General features: G+C 44.1%; 1 protein-coding gene across 1 annotated transcript in view; it reads right to left on the bottom strand.

Annotated features, from left to right (window-relative positions):
• Nucleotides 1–27418, bottom strand: part of gatad2b (GATA zinc finger domain containing 2B) — a 117325-nt gene that overhangs the window by 30685 nt on the left and 59222 nt on the right. Inside the window, exon 2 of the mRNA XM_083925399.1 lies at nucleotides 11791–12171. Within this exon, the coding sequence (XP_083781525.1) occupies nucleotides 11791–12170 (380 nt within the window). The 5' untranslated portion in view covers nucleotide 12171. The remainder of the gene's footprint in view (nucleotides 1–11790; nucleotides 12172–27418) is intronic.

Here is a 27418-nt window from a genome sequence, read left to right as displayed (position 1 = left end):
ATTCATCTACATTTTCTAGTGGTGCTCCATCAAGAAAATTTAAGGACCAGTCTTTGGATTGTAAACTCGATCTAGTACTGAAAAACATGCTATGAGATTTTTTTTATTTAGGTGAAGCTTGTTTGATGAAAACCCTATTTGAAGCAAGTTAAAATTTGATTGCAAGTAGTGCTGAATTTGTGGAATTTCGTGTCGGAACAGATTTGTGGAAGATTGTTGACAAAAATAGAAAATAAAAGGGGCCCAAACTTGAGCCTTGAGGCACACATTTTGTTATTAACTAAAGTCTGACTGATTATTATGAAAAGAGATGCACTGACTTCTAATGTGAAGAAAATAATTTAAAATAAAACTGATTCTGTTGAAAGACCAATTGCATATAGCTTATCTAGGAGGAGATAGTGATCAACCATATCGAAAGCTTTTGACAGATCAATGAATATGGCACCGGTAGGCATATTATTATCAAAAGAGGATAGTATGTCATTGGTTAATTTTGTGGGAGCAGTGGTTGTCGAGAAGTAGGGTTGAAAGCCAGATTGGTGTTGAGATAATAAAGATTATTGGATAATTGCTTAAAAAAGGTTTTTCAAATAATTTTGAAAAAATAATTTTATAAAACCTGAGAAGCCAATTTAAAGAATTTAGGGCCCAGCCACATGATCGAATCCATTCTTGAAAAATGTTCCATCCACACGGACTTGGCTCAAGAAATATCTGCGTCCACACGAAACCAGTGAAACCAGCTGAAAGCACTGTAATACACATGCCGGGCTTGGGTGTGGCGCTGTAACTGCCACAGAAATACACCAACACCAAATCTGGCGACTTCCCAAATCCTCATCCTTCATTCTCGTGTGGCTGGGCCCTTAATCTCCAGCCCGTCTGGACCACAACTGCTTCCAGAGATTATATCGTCAATGACCCGTTCTGAAGGAGAAGGAGCTTCCGGACTTTTCGTTAATCAGGGTTTAAGGCAGAGCAGTGATTATTAGACAGAACTGCCAAAAAATGATAAGTGCTGACTAAAGGCTTTTAATATTAAATCACTAATAATCTCATTATTCATTTTAAAAGCAGTAGTTGAGTTTTTGTAGATTTATTAGTTACACTATTGATAATCTTCGAAATTGTTTGGGGTTCTTAAAGGTGGTTGTTAGGTAGTCTTTATAGTAATTGGCTTTAGCATTTCTTGTTTTAGTTGTACATTTATTCCTCAAATCTTTATAAGCATTCCAATCAGAGACATCCTAAGTTGCTCAATATTTTTTCCAGGCCTTGTCTCTTTGTTTAAATTCAATAATATTAATAATAATAATAATAATAAAGGTTCTCTTTTAATCCATATTAAGTGTTAAGCTGCCTTTTGCTCTGATCACTGCTTTGCACACACTCTGCATTCTCTTGAAACTAGAATATAAGACATATTTTCAGTTGTTTTACACTTTTTTGTTAAGTACATATTTCCACATGTGATAATTCATAGTTTTTATGTCTTCAGTGTGAATCTACAATGTCAATAGTCATGAAAAGAAAGGAAACTTATTGAATGAGAAGGTGTGTCTAAACTTTTGGTCTGTACTGTATGACAAATAAAGATCCAACTTTTGTAAAAGCAGAGATTTACATAAGTACCAAAACTTGTAAGCGACATCACATATTATACAATATATGACAATGTGTCCCACCAGGGATGCTAACACACTGGACCACTGCTACACTGTTTTAAAGGACACTTATCGCTCTGTTTCCCATGCTGCTCTGGGATTTACCAGTGCATGGTCCATCTTAGGGCATACTCACACTGTCCTTCCGTACCGCGACCCGGGCTTTAGGGTACTTGTCCCCCCTCCCTCTCCCCCCCGTGCCCCAGCCCCGTTTGTACTCTCACTGCCAGGGCCGGCCAATGCTTCTTGCTGTCCATACGCCATCACGCCGTAACACGTCACACGCATTGATCGCGTGTGTGTGGCTTTGTTTACAAATCTTTCCACAGACCTCAGAGTTTTTGTGCGTCTTGTCGACTGTTTTTGAATATTTTCATCCGACCAAATCTGCAGTAAACACTCCACCTCCGCATCACACACACGTGAACCTTTCACCGCCATTGTTGTTGTTGTTAAATGTCCGCGCATGGTCCGTCCTTCTATTTACATGTCCGAACAGGCGGACATAACGCTACTGCCGTAGGGCTCGTGCTCGTACACGTGCGCACGCTCGTGCTCGTACATGTGCAAACGGCTCCGCTAAAGCCCACCTCTTTCAAGCGGGCCGTGGACGGCCCGCTGGCCGCAGTTATGCGCGGAGCGGGTGCACTCACACTGCTTAAAGGTACTAGGCTTTAGCTGAAAAACGGTTTTGGCCCCGGCCAGAAGGACAGTGTGAGTACGCCCTATGACACACTGGTCTAGCAGAGGTGCACCTTCAGCAGAAGACTCCTCATACTCAGATGACCAAGTACGACCTTATACTCATCTACAGGCAGAAGTTAAAATCAGCAAACCCTATAGTGAGGAGAGTTAAGAGATGGACAACTGAGTTACAGGCCTGCTTTGAATGCACAGATTGGAGTGTCTTTGTGGCTAACGAGGGAGATCAGAGTGGCTAAGAGGTGCAACTCTGAGAAGCTGAAAAACATTTTTACAGCCAATGACCCTGCTGTACTGGCAGAGAAGCTTAACAGCTTCTACTGTCGGTTTTCACACCCGCCACCCTAACCCATCCACAGCCCTCAACCTCTGTGACATCCCGGACACCAACCCCTCCCCCCTCAACTTAGACCTCCCACCGGCTCTGAAGGTCAAAGTGGAGGAGGTGCAACGGCTCTTCCAGAGACAGAAGACCAGGACGGCCTCAGAATGTGCACTGACCAGCTGACACCCATCTTCACTCAGATCTTCAACAGATCTCTGGAGCTGTGTGAAGTCCCTTCCTGCTTCAAACACTCCACCATCACAGAGCTGAATGACTACAGACCTGACGTCTGTAGTCATGAAGTCCTTTGAGAGGCTGGTGCTGAATCACCTAAAGCTCATCACAGGCCCCCTGCTCAACCCCCTGCAGTTTGCCTACCGGGCAAACAGGTCGGTGGAGTATGCAGTCAACATGGGACTGCACTTTATCTCCATCACCTCGACAGCCCAGGGACGTACGCCAGGATCCTGTTTGTTGACTTCAGCTCTGCATTCAACACCATCATTCCAGAAACCCTCCACCAGAAACTCTCACAGCGCCGGCCTCCACCTGTCATTAGATCTACAACTTCCTCACTGACAGGAGGCAGCAAGTGAGGCTGGGGAGCATCACCTCCAGCACTAGGTCAGCACCGGCGCCCCCATGGGGTGTGTTTTTTCCCAACAGTAGTTGCAGTTTGCAGGTGACACAACAGTAGTTGGCCTAATCAGGGACGGTGATGAGGTCGTCTACGGACGTGAGGTTGACCAGCTGGTCCTCTGGTGTGGTCAGAACAGTCTTGAGCTAAACCCACTCAAGACTGTGGAGATGACCGTAGACTTTAGGAGGAACCCACCCACTCACCCCCCCCTCACCATCCTCAACAGCACTGTGTCTACTGTGGACTCCTTTAAGTTCCTGGGAACCACAATCACCTGGGATCTCAAGTGGAAGTCCCACATAGACATAGAAGGCCCAGCAGAGGTTGAACTTCCTGCGACAGCTGAAGAAGTTCAACTGGCCTCAGGAGCGGCTCATCATCTTTTACACCTCCATCATCCGGTCTGTCCTGCACACATCAATCACTGTCTGGTTTGGTTCGGCCACCAAACAGGAACAGACTGCAACGGACAATCAGGTCTGCAGAAATCATCGGGCCGGAAGGATCAGACCCCTCACACCCGGCACAGAAACTGTAGGAACTTCTTCCCTCTGGTAGGCGTTACAGAGCTCTGTATGCCAAGACCACCAGACACAAAAACAGTTTCTTCCCCCAGGACATCTCCCTGATCTCCCCATAATCCCCCTGCCATTGCATGCCCATTTGCACTAAACATGTTTATATATTCATCTTGTCTTCTTTGGTAAATACTTTATTTTTATTTTGTATTTTTCTGTGTTTTTCTGTGTATTGTGGAGTCAAATTCCTTGTCTGTTTGCACATATGTGGTGAATAAAGCCGATTCTGATTCTGATAACAGGGGGCAGGTGGGGTGACAAAAGCTGGAGAGTAGCACACAAACACATACAAAACACATACAAAAACAATGAGTACTTTTGACATATATATTGCCTTTCACAAATATAGCGCCCCCTGCGATTTGTATATTGCAATTTGTATAAAATTGAAATGAATTTCGCAGTCCATGAGTAGCCCTTTTCACCTTCACTTTCGGTTAGTTGCTGATTTTTTTTTGATGACTTCAGTCTTGTACCTGTTACCATTATCCATTTAGTGGATCTGTCTCAGTTTTAATGCATCTATGAAGCCAAATGCTTAAAGTTTGTCCTGCTGACAAGAAAAAAACAAAACACTGCATCTCTACACACAATCCCTCCCAGACACGAGACATGAGCGAGACATGAATGGCGCGCTAACATTCTATTAAGTTGCGTTTACACCAAACGAGAATGATGCGAATACAAACACTTCAGATGCTTGTATCGCGCCGCTTGCTCATATTTGTCACATTTTCGATCATCGCTTCATTCACGTGTATCGCATGTAGCATACATGTGTTGTAGTGAGATCAGGCCTTCAGTGAGTAGCTGTACAGGGTGCTGCCTGGTCTCCTCAGCTTCACACTCCACTGACGGCTTTCTTCTTCTGGTTTTCCGGCAGATTAGATGCCTCAAGGCATGTTGCTGCCATTCACAGTTCATAGTTATATCCATTATATTATATCCACAGGAACAGACTTCCCTCAAGGACTGCAACAATAGTGGCTTTGGTGATCCCGGTGAGCCCCTGGATGTCTCACAAAGAACTTTGGTCATCAAAGTTTACCGCTTACCGCAATCTCAATGCTGACTGGCTGTTGCGGTGTGATGTCCCACTTTATTCGCTTCGCTCCATTCGCTCCGCCTCCGCATGAATCGCGCCATTTACAATGATTTTCAATGTAGAGTTATCGCTCAATTTGCATCTATTGCGTTTGGTTTGAACGCCCCATTACAGAGAATTCCCACCAGACGCATGTTTAGAAGCAGGCGCGGAGTGGGACACAAAAATCCACTGGGACAATTCTGACTGCACCGGCCTACAACTGGCCCAAGCCAACAGAGCCCACTGATCTGTACTGACTGAGACTGCTGTTATTCTGACACAAGTTAAATGACAGCTGTGTGTTTGTGTGTGTGTGTGTGTGTGTGAGTGTGAGTGAGCGAGCGAGTGAGTGAGTGAGTGAGTGAGTGAGTGAGTGAGTGAGTGTGTGAGTGAGCAAGTGAGTGTGTATGTGTGTGTGTGTGTGTGTAAAACTTGCGGTGCATACCGTGAATGAACAACTCAGCTCAAATGTTATGCTAATTCGCAACAATGTCAAAGCTTGAGCTAACCGTTTTCTTGCCAACTCACCTGCAGCACTAGTTGACGCCTGGTTGTTCGGGATAAGTCTGTCATTTTTGACCCATTTTGATGCACTCTCCTCCAGCCTCTGCTTCTTCTTCATTTTGGCCTTTTCAGCCCCTCCTTTCTCTTCTTGCCCTCCATCAGGTGCAACTGAGCAAATCAAACACGCAAATCTGATTCCTTTTCCACTGTAAGAAAATCCACTACTTCAACCTTGCCCGCTTTCTCTCTGTCTGACAGCCGCTCATTCATCCCAATTCTCATCTCATCTCCCGCTTATCCGGGGTCGGGTTGCGGGGGCAGCAGCTTTAGCAGGGGACCCCACACTTCCATTTCCCGGGCCACATTAACCAGCTCCAACTGGGGGATCCCGAGGCGTTCCCAGGCCTGTGTGGAGATATAATCTCTCCACCTAGTCCTGGGTCTTTCCCGAGGCCTCCTCCCAGCTGGACGTGCCTGGAACACCTCCCTTGGAAGGCGCCCAGGGTGCATCCTTACTAGATGCCCGAACCACCTCAACTGGCTCCTTTCAACGCAAAGGAGCAGCGGCTCTACTCCGAGTTCCTCACGGATGGCTGAACTTCTCACACTATCTCTAAGGGAGACTCCAGCCACCCTCCCATTCGTTCATGGATAAACTTGGAGCGATTATTGGAGCGATACGCAGTTCCCATTTCCCATGAGGCTTTGCTCCAACCATTCTACATTAATTTATGAACGAAAAAACTAATTAAATCATTGGCCATTTTATATTTGTGCTCATGAAAGTAATATAACGTCTGAATAAAAATAATTAGATCAAGATTGGAGGCTAAACAAAAGTCAGTAGGCTGGATTAATGAGAGTCTGACACTCTAGCAACCATGAGTGAGATGTAGACAGACAGGCTGTGCAGAGCAGTCTGTCGGCCGGTTCAATTGATCTTATTGGCTGCCGGCCACTCCACCCCTGTTTAAAAGCGTTACATTCAATCGTCACGACTGTGTTCTGTAACCGTCTCTGCCCGTCTGTCAGCAGCAGCTCCTGGGCGGCTGAGTGACAGGGGGTGGCCGACTGCAGCCATGCCGAGGAGCCCCTTCTCCCCCTCAAAGAAAGCTGTGTGCACAGGGCAGTAGGGAGACAGATGTCTTTAAAGTCTCTGTGTTCAGCTCTCGGTACTTTTGTAGCTTCTAAGTGAAACTATGTGGTCTAAAGTTTACTTTCTCTGTTTTTACTTTCAGATATCTTCTTTATTTGAACAGTTTGAATTTCTTTCAGCTGAATAGGACTCGCGTTAAGTTAGTTTTGATGGAAACATTTCCTGATTTTGCTGCTTTAAAATAAAAGCTTTAAAATAAAGTAACAGGGGACTTTTATTGTGAAGAATTTATAGGAAATAAATGGGTTTGTGTTACACACAACCCTTCGTAGTTGTATGACAAGGGATAGCAGCTGCCATACCTTGGATCAATGATAATGCAATAATAATAATAATAATTAAAAAAAACTGCCAATATGTTTTTCAAAATGACAGCAATGATCCCACCAAATTTCGTGAACATCAAAAGACCTTTATCACAACCAGGGCGTATGTTTGGGAGCACTATGGAACCCACTGGCCACACCTGACCCCAATAAACTTGTGCCACTTCTGACCTGTGTGCCAATTTCAATGAGCCTACGTGCATCCTAAAGGTGCGTTCACACGGGTGCGAAGTTAGGTGCATATTGTGCAACAAGATGGACGCGATGCCGCTTCAAACGTGTCAAACGCGTCCAACAGGCGAGTTAAAAATTTTGAACTTTTCAGGCGTGTCGCACGACAGCCAATCAGTGTCCAGATTGCAGTAAGCTTCATCAAGTTCTCCGGGATTACATCCAGGGGATCACCAAAGCCGCCATTGTTGCAGTCCTTGACTGTATCAGGGAAACCAGACTGTTCCTATGGATATAATAAAATAATGGATATAACTCTGACCTGTGTATGGCAGCAACGTGTCTTTAGGCATCTAGTCTCCCAGAAATCCAGAAGAAGAAGAAAGCCGTCACTACAGAGTGAAGCGTATTCCGGTCTGATCTATCCGGAACTTCATCTGAGAGCTCTTTCCTGTTCTTTTAGAAGCCTTCAGACTTGGTTAGCACAAGCATAACTATTCATTTAGCACCTCCTGGCAGAGCTTAAGGCAGCTACTCGCTAACTGCCTGTCGTTCAAAACGTGTCGCTTGATCATATAATGATAAATATGATCATGCGACACATTGTCGCGTCCGTCGTGCCCCGGTGTAAGCCCCTCAAAAATATGATGACAAACAACGACTATGATGCTTCAAAGGTAGGGAGTCACCAGTCTTCTGTCTCTCGTTTCATAAATGTCAATGAATTAGTAGTTAAGGGTTAAAAGTGTTTATGTTAAGTTTCATCCCCAAACAGACAAATAACCAAGTCCAGTTGCTTTTGACTGATATTGCCTTGTGGATAATGATGACCGGAACACATGAGAACATTCACAGGCTTATCCCCAAAGCAGTCAAAAGCAACTGTACTTGGTTATTTTTCTAGGAAGACGAGATGTTTCACCTCTCCTCCAAGAGGCTTCCTCAGTTCATGTACCCAACTGACCAGGCTGGGACTGGTCCAACTAACTGGTGTGGAGATCCAGATATTTAACCTTTCACAAGGCCGATGATGTTACTGGAACCCTTTGTGCTCCAAGTGCCAACGACCGTCGTTAGCATGACAACTGTTGGTTGGAAGAAGGTTTCGTCCTCCTTAGCGCACTATTTAGTCTTAACGACAGTCGTTGGAGTCACAGGATGCCATTTGTGACCTGTTGTTCTTTGAGGTTAGATTGTTGAATCTCCTGGGAAAGGATGAAAGGGCTGCATTGTAAATTGGAGATAAGTGGTGTCTCAGACCTCCTCCTCTGTTTAGCGATACAGTTCTCAATTAAACTGATTACCAAGCAAAGATCTCTGCACTAGTGACTCTAACACTTATGAAACTCTGAAACGAAACCTACCAGCGGTTACAAAAAGAAGGTTGGGAGTGTCTACAGCAACTACAAAAAGAAGGGGTCATTAAAAAAAAACAGTACCTCGGGATCATGTTCACGAGTGAGGGGAAGATGGAGCGTGAGTTTGGCCGGAGAATCGGAGCAGCGGGGGCGGTGTTGCAGTCGCTCTACCGCACCGTTGTGACGAAAAGAGAGCTGAGCCGGAAGGCAAAGCTCTCTATCTACCGGTCAATCTTCGTTCCTACCCTCACCTATGGTCATGAAAGCTGGGTCATGACCGAAAGAACGAGGTCGCGGGTACAAGCGGCCGAAATGGGTTTTCTCAGGAGGGTGGCTGGAGTCTCCCTTAGATATAGGGTGAGAAGTTCAGCGATCCGTGAGGAACTCGGAGTAGAGCCGCTGCTCCTTAGCGTTGAAAGGAGCCAGTTGAGGTGGTTCGGGCATCTAGTAAGGATGCCCCCTGAGCGCCTCCCTAGGGAGGTGTTCCAGGCACGTCCAGCTGGGAGGAGGCCTCGGGGAAGACCCAGGACTAGGTGGAGAGATTATATCTCCACACTGGCCTGGGAACGCCTTGGGATCCCCCAGTTAGAGCTGGTTAATGTGGCCCGGGAAAGGGAAGTTTGGGGTCCCCTGCTAAAGCTGCTGCCCCCACGACCCGACCCCGGATAAGCGGATGAAGATGAGATGAGATGAATATTACAGGCTCTATCCCCAGGACTTAACCCCCTGCTTGTACGGGCTCCCGAAAATCCATAAAGAAAGCTCATTGTCATAAAAATGACTTGGTGAAACAATGGTATCCTACGACTTGACTTCCTTCACCTGTATTCCAACCATGGAAGGTCTGGCCACAGTAAGAAAGCGGCTCACACAGGACAACTCCTTACACAAACGAACAAATCTCAAACCAGACCACATTTACCAACTTCTGGATTTGTGCCTGAACACCACATATTTCCAGTTTAATGGCACTTTTTACAGACAAAAACACGGCTGTGCCATGGGTTCACCAGTATCCCCTATTGTGGCAAATCTATACATGGAGGAGGTAGAGGAAAATGCTTTGAACTCCTTCAAAGGAGTAACCCCAAGCCATTGGTTCAGATATTTGGATGACACATGGGTTAAAATCAAATCCAAAGAGGTGCAAACTTTTACAGAACATATAAACTCACTGGACAGAAACATCAAGTTCACCAGAGAAGAAGTCAAGGGCAACAGTTTGGCTTTCTTAGACTGTGACGTCCATATTGAGACAGGAGCCTCCACACTGGGGTATACAGAAAACCCACTCACACAGATCAATATCTACTGTTTGACTCCCACCACCCCCTGGAACACAAGCTTGGAGTTGTCAGAACACTGCGATACAGAGCTTATAATGTACCCACCAGCTCACAGGCCCAAGGGGAAGAACGCAAGCACCTGAGAGGCGCCCCCACAACTTGTGGTTACCCCAGCTGGACCTTTGTGAAAACGGCAGCTGCTTCCAGAAAGAAAACCAAAGTGGGTGAAAAAGAAAAAGAAAACAAGAGAAACAACATAGTCATTCCGTATGTGGCTGGGGTATCAGAGCAACTCAGGAGGATCCTCACCAAACACTGCATCCCTGTGTATTTCAAACCCAGTAACACACATAGACAGAGACTAGTACATCCCAAAGATAGAACACCACACAGCCACAAAAGCAATCTGGTTTACGCTGTCCAATGCAACAAGGAATGCAAAGATCTCTACATTGGAGAAACCAAACAACCACTGCATAAATGCATGGCCCAACACAGGAGAGCTCACTCCTCAGGTCTGGACTCTGCTGTCCACACATCTCAAGGAGAAAGCCCACTCATTTGATGACAACAATGTCCACATCGTGGACAGAGAGGACAGATGGTTTGAAAGAAGAGTAAAAGAAGCCATCTATGCAAAAGTCGAGGTCTGAGACACCACTTATCTCCAATTTACAATGCTCCCCTTTCATCCCTTCCCAGGAGATTCAACAATCTAACCTCAAAGAACAACTGGTCACAAATGGCATCCTGTGACTCCAACGACTGTCGTTAAGACTCAATAGAGCACTAACAAAGTCGAAACCTACTTCCCACCAACGACTGTCACTCTATCGAAGTTTGTTGGCACTTGGAGCACAAAGGGTTCCAGGGATATCATAGGCCTTGTGAAAGGTTAAATACCTGGATCTCCACACCAGTGAGGGCCTACTCACACTGTCCTTCTGGCCGGGGCCAAAACCGGTTTTTCAGCTAAAGCCTAGTACCTTTAAGCAGTGTGAGTGCACCCGCTCCGCGCACAACTGCGGCCAGCGGACCGTCCACGGCCCGCTTGAAAGAGGTGGGCTTTAGCGGAGCCGCTTGCACATGTACGAGCACGAGCGTGGCACGTGTGCGAGCACGAGCACGAGCCCTACCGCAGTAGCGTTATGTCCGCCTGTTCGGACATGTAAATAGAAGGACGGACCATGCGCGGACATTTAACAACAACAACAATGGCGGTGAAAGGTTCATGTTGGTGTGATGCGGAGGTGGAGTGTCTACTGCAGATTTGGTCGGATGAAAATATTCAAAAACAGTCGACAAGACGCACAAAAACTCAGAGGTCTGTGGAAAGATTTGTAAACAAAGCCACACACACGCGATCAATGCGTGTGACGTGTTACGGCGTGATGGTGTATGGACAGCAAGAAGCATTGGCCGGCCCTGGCATTGTGAGTACAAACGGGGCTGGGGCGCGGGGGGGAGAGGGAGGGGGGGAGAAGTACCCTAAAGCCCGGGTCGCGGTCTGGAAGGACAGTGTGAGTACGCTCTTAGTTGGACCAGTCCCAGCCTGGTCAGTTGGGTACATGAACTGAGGAAGCCTCTTGGATGAGAGGTGAAACATCTCGTCTTCCGAGACAAATAACCAAGTACAGTTGCTTTTGACTGAAATTGCTTTGTGGATAACGATGACCTGGACAAATGAGAATATTCACAGGGTTAAGTTTCATCTTACTTCTTAACTCTCTGACACTGTAGCAGTCAGTCAATCAGTTTATTTGTTGTAATCTAGTCGAGCCAAGCCAGCAGAAAATTGGCAGACAGACTTGAAGCCTTGATCAATCAATGCAGATGCTGTTAAGTTCAAAACACAGTGAGATATTTGTGTGACTTAAGCAAATGTCACTTCACAAGCGCATCAAAAATAGACTTTGTTCTGTGGGACAAGCGAGTGGCAGCCGTTTGACCCCGAGTCCACTGTTATTATGTGTAAATACTTGATTCTCACCATCTTCTCCCAGCGCTCATATCCACCGGCTCATCCAGGATATTTTCCTTCCCATTCTTACTGGGTCCAATATGGCTACTGTGGCCTCCCAGCCTCAGACTCCCATTCAACTTCTCTTCATAAGCAGAACCCATTAGGCTCTGGTGGTGGAGCGTACTGACTCCGGGCCCCTTCCCTTCTGCCAGGGGCCCTGCAACCTCTAGGGCTGCCAGGTCAGCTAGGTCCTTGCGTTTTAGTAGTGCCAGCATCTTGAGGCGCTCCATAGCCTCGTGGCCCTCCATTTTGAGGCGCTTGGCCAGCGCCTCCTCTCGCTCGCTTGGTGACTCCAGGCCTCTCTTCAGCAGGTTGAGCCTCAGCGCCTCCTCTGACATCCGCTCCATCCTGAAGGAGACAAACGAGGACAAAGGGTTTAATCAAACATCAACTATCAAGATCTCTACTTGTTTTCTATTGCAACCCAGGCCTTATTGTTCTTTCAAAAACGTATTAATATTGTTATTAAAAGTGTCTAAGAGACGCCAGGTATGGAACATGAACACCTTTTTAGTAGTAATGGAACTGTTCCCACCTAGTATTTACATGTTATTGGTTTTTGGAAAGGACAATGTAATGCCAGTATGAATACACACATAACACACTAAAAACGGAATGTGAATTAATCAACCTGGACACAGCCAGCTGTAAATGACATCTGTACAGTTAGGAGACAAAAAAAACGAATAAGCTGTCACGTAAAAGCATGGTTATGGTCCAAAAACAAACATTGTAGTTCTGTTAATACTACAACGAATAGATTAATTCACAATGTGATTGAAGCTAATACTTAACCTGCACAAAAAAGACAAAAAGAAACCTTGTCATTGTCCAAGTACCTGCAAAGGGTGAAATGCAACCCTAACTGTGCCGCAAAGCAGGTCGCGTTTTGCTGCTCCTGTGCTATCTGGGCATATTTAAATGAAATATGCAGAGATATTTGGTGCAAATGAGACTCACTACAAAAAACGTACGATTCACAAAGATCAGCACTGACAGTAGATAACGAGCATAGTCGGAGGAGCTCAGCCCAGACACAGGCTGACAGGTCCAGTAGTATGTAGGGCTGCGGTCACAGACACAAGCAGTTTTGCAAAAAGCGCCATTTTGGGAATCACAGAATGCATTGTGATAGGGGTGGGCGATATGACAATAATAGATTGTGAACGATTAGAACGTGCTGACGATGTACCAAAGCAGAGATCGTAGTATCATCTGTAGGGAACATTGTATCCACTGCTGTTCTATGCTCTGCACAGACATCAGTTTTTTTTTTTCCTTAGCCAAGTCCCACTATTTGCTAGTTCATGGACCGCTCTAAAGATACGCAGATTAACCAATCCTAGTGACTTTTTTTTCTCCAAAATCACTTTATTAACTTTTTGCAGACAGGCAAAAAAAAAGTACAATGTATGCATACTGGGTCAGAATATCTGTTTTAAAGTGAAAAAGAAAAAACCCCAACATGAATCCCACGATCCCTTCCAACAACCCATGTCAGGTGTAGTCACAGTAAACAACTAGATAATTAACATAAGTAGATAATTAAGGTACAATCAGAGTACAATAGAGTAAAAACTGTAAATAATAGGTAATTAAAGAAAAAAAAAAGCGGGGCGGGGGGGGGGGCGGGTCTCTCCTTCCAAGTATGAAGTGTCCAAAGCATCATCAGGAATAACATTAAGACTATTACTAAGTGTCATCAGTGGGTCCCAGGTTTTGTGGAATGATGTCAAAGACCCCTTCTTTTAAAACCTTAACTTCTCTAAGTGTAGACTAAAAACATGTAAAATTTCATGTATCCAACTGTTGTGAGTTAGTGGAGAAACATATTTCCATTTAAGAAGAATGTTACGTCTGGCGAGAAGGGTAGTAAAGATTTTTAGACAGAGGAAGCCTAAAAAGAGCAGTCAGGGGATTTGGTTCCAAATTTGTGTTAAGAATTTGCTGTTTGAGTGTTTGGAATATATCGGACCAAAATTCAGCAAGCTTCTGGCACGTCCAGAACATGTGTGCATGGTCAGCTGGGGACTGCTTACTACGATTACAAGCATCACTGTGACTAGGGTACATCTTAGCCAATTTAGCGTTGGTGAAATGCGTTCTATGGAGCACCTTTCACTGTGATAGGCTGTACCTGGCACAAATCGAAGATGAGTGGACCAGTTTCAGAATGTCCCTCCACTGGACCTGTCCACCCCCAAATCCTTTTCCCATGCACTTCTAGGTGATACAGTGGGGACTTGGCTCAGAAGAGCAATCTTATTATAAATTACAGATATCAGTCATTTGTGTTTTACGTTGAGAGAAAGGAATTGGTCCATCTAAACTTCGGTTTGGAAAATTAGGTAGGCTGTGTTGGTCCCATATAGATACAATGGATGTAAAAATACCATTGTCATACAGGGCATCAAGCGTTTTGAGGCCCTTATCTGACCATATCGAAACATAGGATCAGTGCAGGAAGGGAGAAAGGCATAGTTATTCAAAACGGTGGCAAGGGTTGAAGCCCTGTGCAAGCTGTGCGGCTTCCTGAACTGCATCCAAATTTTAATGGTATTGATGACGACTGGATTAAGTGAGACCTTAATGGACGTAGATGTTTCTTGTGGCGAGGCGATGTGGATGGACAACTTTTGAAAAACCGGGCCCAGAACGGGAAAACCTACATATTTGTCATGTATACGCCCTACAGTTATGCGTTTTCTTTTTTCTTTTCAATAGGTCAGACAACTTTTTGAAAGTATTATTGTTTTATCGAGTATTTTTCTGGATAAAACGTAAATAAAAACAGAATACAATCATTTACAAATCCTTTTCAACTTATATTCAATTCAATACATTAAAATACAAGATTTTTTTTCAGTTTTTCAAGCCTTTATTATTAAATAGAACAGACAGGAAATGGGGTGAGAGAAAGAGATAAACTGATAAACTTTATTGTAGTTTTTTGCAAATATTCAAAGTTGAGGAATGCTCCAAAAACACCTGTTTGGAACATTTCACAGGTGAACAGGTTCATTGGAAACAGGTGAGTGGCATGATTGGGTATAAAATGAGCAGTCCCGAAAGGCTCAGGCGCTCAGAAGCAAGGATGGGGCAAGGTTCACCACTTTGTGAACAGCTGTGTGAGCATAATGTCCAACAGTCTAAGAACAACGTTTCTAAACAAACAAACAATTGCAATGAATTTACAAGGAATTTAGGAATTTCATCATCTACAGTACATAACATCATCAAAAGATTCAGAGAATCTGGAAAAATCTCTGCACGTAAGCTGAAAGGCCGAAAACCAACACTGAATGTCGTTACCTTCGATCGCTCAGGCAGCACTGCAATAAAAAGTAACATCATTCTGTAAAGGATATTACCATGTGGGCTCAGGAACACTTCAGAAAACCATTGTCACTTGAATGTGTTAAAAGGTTAAAGTTAAAACTCTACCATGCAAAAAGAAATCTATATATCAACAACACCCGGAAACAACACCAGCTTCTCTGGGACGCGGCTCATCAGAGACGGACTGACCCAAAGTGGAAAAGTGTGCTGTGGTTCGACGAGTCCACATTTACAGTTGTTTTTGGAAATCATGGATGTCGTGTCCTCTGGGCCAAAGAGGAAAAGGACCATCCTCATTGTTATCAGAGAAAGGTTCAAAAGCCAGCATCTGGATTAGGGTTGGGAATTGAGAACCGGTTCTTATTTGGAACTGGCTACACATTGTAAATGCCTATGTTATCAATTCCAACAACTCTAGGCGTTCCTGTGTCGTGGCATACATAGTATTCCTGCACCGTCATTATAGATGAGGGTTATGGTTTTCACTGTTAGAGATACCACTCCAATGGCAGCTCTTGCTTTCAACCTACCGAACGTGTTTAGCAAGTCAGAAGAAGAGTAGGGCGGGACATGGCTGCACGAAAAGAGAAAGCATCCAGCAAACAGCTGAAAGTACTGGAGTGCTGGAGGGCAGCGGAGCATACAGTGCTACTGTCACTCGCCTGAATCTTCTGGCTACAGGCCCCTGTGGACACAGAAAAACGATGAGATGTGTTGTGTGTCTCTTTCTCCAAACGAGAGCTGGCTATAACCACCCCGTGCCGTCTAACTGGGAGGTGAGGCCCCCTAGTAGTGAAAATCGGGATAGCGCTCCAAATACTAAATTACACAAAAATAAGTAAATAAGGCTCTACATTAACATTGGTTAACATAAGCCTGTTCAAGTCCCAATACAGTTATAATCAAAGTTTTTGTACTTTTACTTGCAATACTTAAGTACATTTATTTTCAGAAATTTACTTTTGATACTAAATATCCGATACTTGAAGACTTTTAATCAAGTGATATTCAAAAAAGTGACTTTAACTTCTACCAAAGTTATTTTCTGGTAAGATACTTTTACCCAAGCATTGCTTCCAGGTACTACATACAAGACTGTTATTAAGATACCTTATAGAAAAATAGGAAAAGACGTGTTTTAAGACATCAGCTAACCCCCATCTCTCCCATGCACACCAGGGATGTAACACACTGATATGGAATTGAAAAGGAATCTTATCAATAAGCAGAATCGACAATTTTATTGATAATTTCTCATCAATTCCCATCCCTATCTATGATGGTTTGGGGGTGTGTTAGTGCCCATGGCATCATGGGTAACTTTCACATCTGTGAAGGCATCATTAAAGCTGAAAGGTTCATACAGGTTTTGGAGCAACACATGCTGCCATCCTAGCAACGTCTTTTTCAGCGACGTCCCTGCTTATTTCAGCAAGACGATGACAGGAGCAGCTTTGTAGTAAAAGAGTGCAGGTACTAGACTGGCCTGCTGCAGTCCAGACCTGTCTTCCACAGAAAATGTGTGGAGCATTATGAAGCACAAAATACGACAGAGACCCAGGAGTGTTAAGCAACTGTTTATTTATTATTATTATTTATTATTTATTATTATTATTATTATTATAAGTTTGAACATTAAATATATTGTCTTTGTTTATATATTGAATATAGGTTCAAAAGGATTTGCAAATCATTGTATTATGTTTTTATATATGTTTCAGAAAAAGTCCCCCCTTCATTGGAAACGAGGTCTGTATCCATAGGATTCAGCAGCAGTAATGTAGTTTACATTAGTTTACATTATTTGTAGTTCTGTAGTTATGGAGGGAACATATCCTGTTCACTGTTTGTCTGTTTGGTATAAAACATATGTGATCAACTAAATCTGCAGACTTCTCCTCCATGATAACAGACAGTGCTGTATGTGTGTGGCCAGACAACATGCAAATGGCTGCTTTCATTTCCAGCACTGCGCCACAGCATTAAGAACAACTGGATTGACACTGAATTTGGCAAAAATGTCATGTACGGAAGAGCATCAATGACTGTAATTCAGACAAAGATTTAATTGGCCTATTATCACTTAATCAGCTTCCTATTAGCAGATTATTCCTGCTAGTGTCATTCTATCGTTTCTCCTCATCTATTGTATCATCGTGCTGTGGCTGCCACTACTCTAATCTGTTAATTCTGTCCTTAACATCTCCGTTATCCATCACATCTACAGCAGCCTCTTTAACACAGGGAGGAGTCTTAATGACTGTACAGCACGGCCCTCACAACCACTACTTCTTCTCTAATTAATTTGTGACGCAGCGGTGGAGCACAGTCGTCGCCTCCATTTGCTGGGGGAAAAACACAAGCAGCCACTGCAACCTCTGCCGAGCCTCCACCTTTAATGAGCCAGAAAGCACAACTGAGAACGGCGCTGATGAGCCAATCACGGTTGGCCTTGTGCTGCGCGTCAGTAACTGGCATCTCACACTCTTCCCCTCCACCTCCCCCTCCTCCCAGCCAATACTGCTGCCACTGCTTGGCTTTACATAATATAATGACTGTTTCAGTCAGCTGCTACGCAAGCCACACAATCCCTCCCCCAGCCTCCTTCCCACCCCAACCCTCTAGCTTTGGGCGCTCTGCCAGGCCAATGCAATAAAGGACAAGAAAAGGAGACATTGCGAGAGAGAGGTAGAAAGAGACAGGGTGGAGGTGGACAGACGGCAAATGTACCTCCACCAAGGTTCAAAATCACACTTTTCAACTCAACACCAAGACAAAGTTAGGAAAGGTAGACATCTTCATCCAAAACCTGACGGAAGACTACACTTTGGTAGCACTGTGCTACCATATGAGGAGAGAATCTTGTAGAGAAGTAGACGTTGCTCTACATCATAAAACAGCAGATAGAAAGTGTCCTCACATCAGTGTACAGCACACCATTCCAACAGCAGGCAGGATTTTGTAATCCTCTCTTCTGCTTCTGCTGTATAGTACCACAAAGAAACCCCTCCCTGCTCCTCTACCCTCCCCCAATTCCTCAAACCCTCAGTCTTTACCTCCCCCCTCTTTCAATGTAAAAATAAACACATGCTTACTTTCAGGGGCCCCTTAAATGTAGCCAGAGCTGAGGGCTTCATTTGTTAATATTAAGCCAACCAATCTGGATTGGATATGGAGCCCGTGTAGGCATGTGTGCATGGGCGTGTATGTGGGGTAATAAAAGAGTGACAGATAGCGGAATTATTTTTTTTCTTCATCTTGTGCTCTCCTTACACAAGTCTTTGTGTAGGCTGTGTGTGTGTGTGTATGTACGTACGTACAGGACTAGAGAGCAGGCAGAGATGGCAGCTCTCCCCTGATTTAATGCCAACTTCAACTACCCCCGCCACACACACACACACACACACACACACACACACACACACACACACACACACACACACACACACACACACACACACACACACACACACACACACACACACACACACACACACACACACACACACACACACACACACACACACACACACACACACACACACACACACACACACACACACACACACACACACACACACACACACACACACACACACACACACACAAGCAGCATCTGACCTGTCAATCAGATGCTGCTGGTAAAAAGTCCTCTTCAGAATTAAACCAGTGTCACACTGCTTCTGTCCAACGCTAGCACCCTCCTGTCCTGTTCTATCCTGTCCTCTCCTCAACTCCTCAACTGTCCCGCCTTTGTTGGTCCTGTATTGTTCCGGTCTGTCCTGTCCTGCTCTGTCTTTTTTGGCTCAACACCAGATTAAAACCATTTGACAAAAATTGTCCATTGCCAGCTAGCTGAGTGTAATGATAATAAGGCTGTTTGCAACCGCACTGTGCTGCTCATTTCACACACAACCTGCATCATGGCAATTCATTTTGTTAATGCAACTCCACTCCTCACAGTCCTCCATCTGTCTCTCCACCACCTCCAGTTCTCCTCCTCCTGGATTCTGCTTTTTATACACGACCAGGGAAGCATTCTTTTTTTGATTTTTTTCAAAGGTTTGATTCATCAGTGGATCTCAGGCTTATCACAGAGGTGCAGGAGCAAGATGTGTCAGCCCGAATACTCATCTCTGCCCAAAGACAAAACAAAGAAGAAATAAAAGCTAAATTACTGATGCGGTGCTGTGAATCACTCACAGCCTTCATTTGTGCCATTTAGCCTGCTGTCAAAATGGTGGTGATGGGTGCAAAATGGCTGCCATGGCAAAAGACTGTCAGGACCCTAAACCTAAAGTAATATTATGTTATACTACACAGGCTACCTCTTATGTTATTCTCTGATCAGACAGTTTTGGGATTTAAATAATAATTTTTCCAATTTCACGCTGGATTGTTTATTTTCCTTGGAAAGATCTTTGTAACATTGTATGTCAGGCAAAAGGCAGTATTGGTAAAACTATTTTACGTCTAGGTTGGGATTCATTACTGTTCAGCCTTGTGGCTGTAGCAGGGGTGTCCTATTTATTGATGTTCAAAATAATACCAACGCAACACAGGTTATGCTGTGACCATGCCCCCACCACTGCAACTTCCTGGTTGATCAAATGAGGAAGTGCCAAAAACTACTGTTCTCTTAGTGTCCACTAGGAGTAGTTTGTACAATAGAGCAGTTTCTCATTGACTCCTATGTTAGCTGTGAAAACAGCCTCATTAAACCTATTTAAGGCCTGATACAGAAACCATTCTAGTCTGTATGTTTATTTTTTTATTTTTCTCGAGGTTAAAGTTGATGAATAATTAGGGGCACGGCCTCTTGAGCGACAGCTAGCCTCTGGCCCTCACTTCTCCTCAGAGTTATATGTCAGCCAGATGGACGTGTCTACCTTCTTCCAAAATTATATCAATGCCCTTTTTTGGTAAGCAGAAATGAGGCGGAGTCAAGTGACAAGATGGCCTGTAGGCGAGTACGATTGGAGCAAGTTGAGAGAACGGACCCCGACAGGTATGCTACGTCCATTTTTATAGAGTTTATGGCTCTGACACATGATTGGATTGCTGAATTGAGTTTGAACAGGTCAGTTAGACCAAATAGGTGTGGCCTTTTGAAGGCCAGTGTTTTTCAGGTAAACAAAGTGTGCCAAATTTATATTAAAAAATGTATGCTTAGAGTTTTTTCAAGAAGTAAATCTCATCATTGTCAGCAAGCCAATGCTTGTACCAAGGTCTAGTAATGCTGGTGATTGGCTGTCATGTTGGAAAAACACTATGTTACACAGAGAGACAGGGCTCCTGTGTGTGTATGTATTTGATTACAGTGTGTTGCATAGGTGTAAAAAAGCTGAAAAATTAATTTAAGACTTGTACAGTAATGTGTCATCCTGTCCTTTGTTTTTGTCCAAATGGATTTTTATGAAACTGGTATTGAAAAACTAAAACTGCTATCAAAATCAAGGTATCAGTTCTGATACCAAATTTTTTGAATGATACACAGCACTGAACATAACTAACAAAATAACACAACTACTGTAACATAAGGTTATTTCCAGTGGCAAAAATGTTCCAGTGAAGTGTGATGAAGTGTGAAGAAAACACAGTGAGATCTGCTGTTAAAGTGATACTAGTGTACTGTAGGTGTGTGTTGGGTTTGTTGATTGTGACTGTGATTAATTTGCGCTTAAATATTTATTTATAATTGTTGTTTATCTCATTAATACTTTTTCAGATCAAGGACAATTTTTCAGGGCTTTCACACCGCAAATAAAAACATGAACCAATCAGGTTGTTAGTATACTTATTAGGATTATAAAACCACAAAGGTCTGCTGCTAGACCTCATTCATCTATGGATCAGACGGAAAACTATTTGACTTTCAACATTGACAAAGGCAACACAGATAGCTTCACTTCTTTCATTCTGACCTTTCACAATAAAAGCTCTAGACACACACTACACAAAATTTAAATAGATTCAGAGCATTTCACTAAAAGGAAACTCAATTTAATATCTTCCAGCAGCTCAGTTGGAGCTTTTCCTGCTTCAGCTTCCTAACTGTTCAGAAATCACAGGAGGAGACGCTTTTATTTTGTCTCCTGGACGGAGTCTCTGGAGCTAGCCTCCATCACCTCACTCAGCAGCAGAAACAGGAAAGGACTCCTCCTGAGCTGCTGTGAATGTTCAAACCTTTTATGTCACACATTTGCACTGCTGGCGGTGTGAATAGTGCTGCTGTCATTCAGTATTTACATTAAACATCAAAATGATAAGCTATTTGCTGTGCCTGAATGTCAACTAGATTGTACTTTTCTTTTTTTTTCTCACTTTCTCACAAAAAAGTGCAGGAGCGCCGCTCCGGTGCGTTCCGGCAGGACTTCATCCCTGGTTCTCATGTATACCATAGGTTACAAATGGCATTTTTATGTTTCTCTTGTGAAGCACGCTGTTGCTTAGAAAATGGCAATATAAATATTATCTATTATTGTTATTCTTGTTTGTATTATTTTTTGCCATCATTTGTATTTGTATTCATAGTATAGCTCTGTAGGTGCAACCGGCGCCCAAAGATGATTGTTCACTTTCTGGATTAACTCGAACTGTCAGTTTGATTACAGTAGGCCCACAGCCTGCTGGAACAAAGACCTCAAAAGTTTGGCTGCCATGCCCTCTCCCCCACAACAGGTCACACCCAGGTGTGAATTCTCCAAGGCACCCAAACTGTTCATTGGCTGAATTGACCACTGACAATGACATCATCCTGGCCTATATAAAGTGAAGCACACCATCTCTCGCTCTCTTTCTACTGGATCTTTTCCGGATCATCCTCCTACTCTTCTCCATCTCTACGCGATCACTCAACTCCAGGAGACCAGCTTCCAGCTGTCCCCTCGGCCCTGGACCTGGCCTATGGCGTGGGATCACCACAAAGGTTAACCAACCGGTTATCCTCAACTGAGCCCAGCACAGAGCGATCCGAATCCTCTTTTGCCTAAGAGCCACAATCAGACAAGAACTACCACGGAGCTTTCTTTCTTCAACCCAGCTGCTGGCATCAAGCAATGCGCAACATCTCCCATCTCATGGACTGGTAACTAATCACCAACTGGGCATTACTACATGTTATAGGACTGTATGAACGGCTAGAAACAATTGTAACTTTGTCATAAGAACTGAGAGATCAGGCGTCCGGCCTTTGTGTAACAAAGAGAATGTTCACACCTTCTTCGAGCCCCCACCTCTTCTCTTTGTCTCTCTCTCTCTCTCACACACACACACAAACACACACATACACACAAACATACGTTTGCTGTTAGCTTTAGTTAGTTTATTGTGTTTTGTTTGTTGCATTTATTATTTGTTAATAAATGTTTGTGTTTACCATATGTCTGATTATTTAATATTACACAAAGATGAATGAGCCAGCTTCTACTAAGAAAAGAACTTTTAAATCCTTCAACTAGTTGAACTATTATATTTATTGGTGTTTAACCCTTAATTAGTAGTTTAACATATTTTATGAGACTTTAATATTAGTTATCACTCCGTCTATGACGGTGGTGCCCCGAGGAACTCTGGTTTAACTAGAGTCATTTTTATTATCTTTGATAATTATTGGTGATAACTAATATTTACTTGATTAACGGTAAGTTTATTGAGAATACTCAATCTCATAATCTGAACGTGAGTCAAGGCAATATATTTGATTGGTTCTCCGTGTGACATTTTTAATAAATTGAAGTTATTAATTTTTAGTAATTTCTCTTTATTAATTTTCGTTATCAAATATTTCATTTGATAGTCACACTATTGATCCAATTAAACCCAAAGTACCTACAGCTCACTGAAGCCTACTTATATTAGCATATATATATATATTAAGTATTTATTATCAAACGAAAATAAAGCATTTCATGAAAACATTCACAGCGTTCCTGTAACAATCTGGTGAATTATTCCCAGAGCAGACGGCCGTGCTGCAGTAACTGACAGTGGTCCAGTAGTTAAAGCAGGCTCTGTGTACAGAGGCTAAAACTCCTCCTCAGCAGCCCAGGTTTGACTCCGACCTGCGGCTCTGTGCTGTGTCTTATTCTCGCTCCACTTGAAATATCCAACCGTGAAGAATTTACGAGTTCCAGGTTGAACTGAAACACAACATAAACCTGTGTCATTGAGCCCTGCTGCTGTATTAAACGCTAATTCACTAAAGAGGGAAACTTTGATGATTTTCAACAGTGTTCTTTAGTCGGCGGTTTGAGCGGCATACTCCTGTTGTCCGCTCCGTTCACCTGCAGACACACAGACCCTGTAACTCTAGTGCTAACTGCTGTAGCTCGGTTAGCAAAGTGCAACCGAACGCTGTATTTCCAGATGTAAAAATTTTCCCGTCGCTCTCCACCCACCGGCGTGCTAACCAGCCTAGCCCGTCGGCTAACACAGCTGTCAAGTACCACAACACCACTGTCAACTTCGATTTGCTAAACATCCGCTCATTTACGAGCAAGGGGCTTCTCATTCCGGATCTCGTCAGTGACCGCAAGTTTGATTTTATCTGTTTGACTGAGACATGGCAACAGCCCAACGACTTTTCCTACCTCAACAACTCTACTGCTCCGGGATTTGTTTACATCTGTCAACCCCGCTGTTCCGGGGAGGGGGGTCTTGCAGTAATTTACCGCGATACGTGGAAAGTCTCGCCACTGTCTGTCCCTGCCTTCAGCTCCTTTGAATCCACTGTCTGCCAACTGCCTGGACCTACTCCTACAACTATTGCAACTGTTTACTGCCCCCCGAAAACAAATAGCGAGTTTTGAAATGACTTGCTGCTTTTCTCGCACACCTTCTCACTCTCTCACCGAACACAATATTGCTGGGAGATTTTAACATACACAATGACAATATAACCAGAGACTTACCAGAGACTTTACATCCTGCCTTGAGAGCTCTGGATTTCAGCAGCACACCCATATTCCCACACACTCCAAAGGACACATCCTGAATTTAATATACTGCTCTGGTGTCACCCCTATTGAATGTGAAGCAGCTGAACTCCCCATCATCGACCACTTCCTGTTCTCATTCAATGTCGATCTCACTTTCTCCATCACTAAGTCCCCTTGCCTCATCTCCTTTCATAATATTAAGGACATAAACACGGCCTCTCTCTCCTGTAGTATTGACAATTTCATGGACACTGAAGACTTATCCACCCCTGGACAGCTGGTTTCATACTATAACACAGGACTTCATGATATCCTCAACCCCCTCGCTCCACTAAAAACCAGATCTGTCTTTTTCTCCCTCTATGCTCCCTGGTTTACGCCTGAACTCCTGCTCATGGCAGCTTGAAAGGCTTCTCCGTAAAACTGGACTGACTGTTCATAAAGAGATGTACAAAAATAATTTTCTGCACTTCCAGGACTGTATTAACAAATCCAAATCAAACTATTACTCCAGCATAATCTGTTCATATGTAGATAACAACAAGTCACTCTTTTCATTGTTCAACAATATCACCCGATCACCAGTTTCTATACCACCCCACCTGAACTTCAACACCGAAATCCAGACAATCCACCAGGATCTTGGTTCTAACTCCTCCTGTGTCACTTCTGACCTCCACCCACCCGCCCACCCCTTTTACTCTTTGGAGCTCCCCACCCTCTCAGAGATCTCTGACCTCATCCATAAGTCCAAGCCCACCACATGTCAGCTGGACCCCTCCCCACAGTTCTGATTAAATCCTGCCTCCCCTTTCTGGTCCCCCTTATTTCTGCCATCATCCACTCCTCTCACCACTGGAACAGTTCCTACATCATTCAAACCGCTGCAATAACTCCAATCCTGAAAAAAACTGGTGCAGATCCTACCAACTACAATAATTTCTGTCCTATTTCAAATCAGCCAATCAATCCTCGTGTAAATAGTCACTACTCTACTACACTCTCACTTATCACTTAACAACCTGTATGAACAGTTCCAGTCTGGTTTCCGTCCCCTCCACAACCGCACTTATAAAAATCAGAAATGACCTCCTCATGGCAGCTGATTCTGGTCTACTCACTATCCTTATCCTGTGGCCTTTAATACCATCACAGCCACCCAGACCTCCTCAACAGATTACGTTCCATCGCCATCACCCACACTCCACCAAACTGGTTCAGATCCTACCTCTCAGGCCGCACTGAGTTCATCCAACTCAAATCCTTCACATCCCAGCCTTCCCCATAAAATCCTGGTTCTCCTCCAATTTTCGCAAACTAAACAGTGACAAAACTGAGGTTCTCCTCATTGGTTCCAAATCAACAGTATCCAAAACCGACAGTTCTCCTCTCCACCACGTACTCAAAAGACTCCAGCCTGAGACCAAGTACAGAGCTAGCCTTCTTGATGATTTTATCAAGCCGTTTGGAGTAGCTGGCTCTGATGCTGCTGCCCCAACACACAGCAGCAAAGAAAATGGCGCTGGCAACAACCGACAGGTAAAAGATCTCCAACATCTTGCTGCACACGTTGAAGGATCTCAGCTTCTCAGGAAATAGAGTCTGCTCATCCCCTTCTTGTACACAGCCTCAGTGTTAGATTTCCAGTGAAGTCTGTTGTCGATCACCACTCCCAAGTATTTGTAGTCCTCCACCTCCTCCACCACCTCCCCCCTGATCCGGAGTGCCTGTAAAAGCATCCTCTTCTTCCTGCCGAAGTCAATCAACATCTCTCTGGTCTTGACGTTGACATTCAGCCTCAGGTGATTCAGTTTGAACCACTCTACAAAGTTGTCTACCAGTGTCCTGTACTTACCCTCATCCCCTGCCCTTACACACCCAACAACAGCTTCCAGTTGCCAGCTTCGGCAGGTGACATGACTCAGTGTTGTACTGAAAGTCAGTGGTGTATAGGTGAAGAGGAAGGGAGAGAGCACAGTTCCCTGTGGAGCTCCTGTATCACTGACCACCACATCAGACAGGACACTGCCCAGACGGACAAACTGTGGCCAGCCCGTCAAGTAGTCAGTAATCCAGGACACCATCCATCCACCACATCACCCCTGTCCTACAACAGCTCTGCTGGCTCGCAATAAAGTTCTGCATTGAATTTAAAATCCTCTTAACATTTAAATCCATTCACATTCCATGGAACTGCCTACCTCCTGAGCTCAGGAACACTCCCTCACTTCAAATCCAAACCGAAAACCCATCTGTTCAAAACTGCCTTTTCCATTTGATCTTATTTGCACTGTGTTGTTGTTATTTTAACCTGATTTGATACTTTTGTTTATTTCCCATTTTCATTATTGTTTGTGTTTTTACCAAATGTACGGTGTCCTTGAGTGCTTAGAAAGGCGCCTATAAATAAAATGTATTATTATTATTTAATGTCCACAGTGTCGATTGTCGAGAATCAGTGGCGATTGTTCTAAAACTGCAAGGGAAGCTCAGCTTGCAGTTTTAGAACAATCGCCACTGATTCAGGGAAAAGTAGAGCGGGTTGTTCCACTGCAGAGAAACTAGACGCTCATTGGACACTCAGCGTCACTCTGGGGGTCTATGGGACAGTGGTCTGGCCTGGATGCTCGGCTTCTGCATGATGATTTGATGAGCTGTCTGAGACGGAATCCTTTTTTGATTGACAGCTAAATGAGCAAATCAGCGATCTTGAAGAATAAACATCCAGCGGAGCATTTTACAAGTTTTTTATTCCGTTGTTCTGAACTGATCCTGAGACTTTACCAATCCCCTGAGACTTTGCCTTTGTTAAAAATGACTACTGTTGTGTTTGGCGACTCTGTGCTGTCATTGTGCGGTTTCTTTCCCCAACGAGCAGCGGCAGCTGCGGAGCTTCTCCCTCGTCACTCACACTCACACTCACAGGCGGTCACACTTCACAGTAGCCTGGCACCGCAGTTCCAGCTGGGCCAAGGCAGTGTAAGCAGCCTAGCTCTGCTGGCTATTGAGAGGACACTGGTCAAGTCCCTGAAGAAGACGCCTAGTTGGTACAACAAGGTCACAGATCATTTTGTCGAAAAGGAACAAAGGGTAGAATTACCATATAAATAAACAAACACATTTATGATGTAGGCCGGAAAAATTAGCTTCCCCTCCTTGAAAGACCAGCAGCCACCACTGCCATGGATAAACATACAGCTATGTTTACACTTATTCTGATTGACAGGCAGCAGTGCAGCCCCGCCCTAAAGCATCCGCTGCTTTATGGTCTATTTTACTCTAAATGGGATCATAAGTTACTAAATGAACGGCATTCT

This window comes from Echiichthys vipera (assembly GCF_963691815.1).
Source record: "Echiichthys vipera genome assembly, chromosome: 13".
In the NCBI taxonomy this organism is placed as follows: Eukaryota; Metazoa; Chordata; class Actinopteri; order Perciformes; family Trachinidae; genus Echiichthys; species Echiichthys vipera.
Note: the sequence above shows the minus strand (reverse complement) of the source record. Positions and strands in the feature narration are given on the sequence as shown.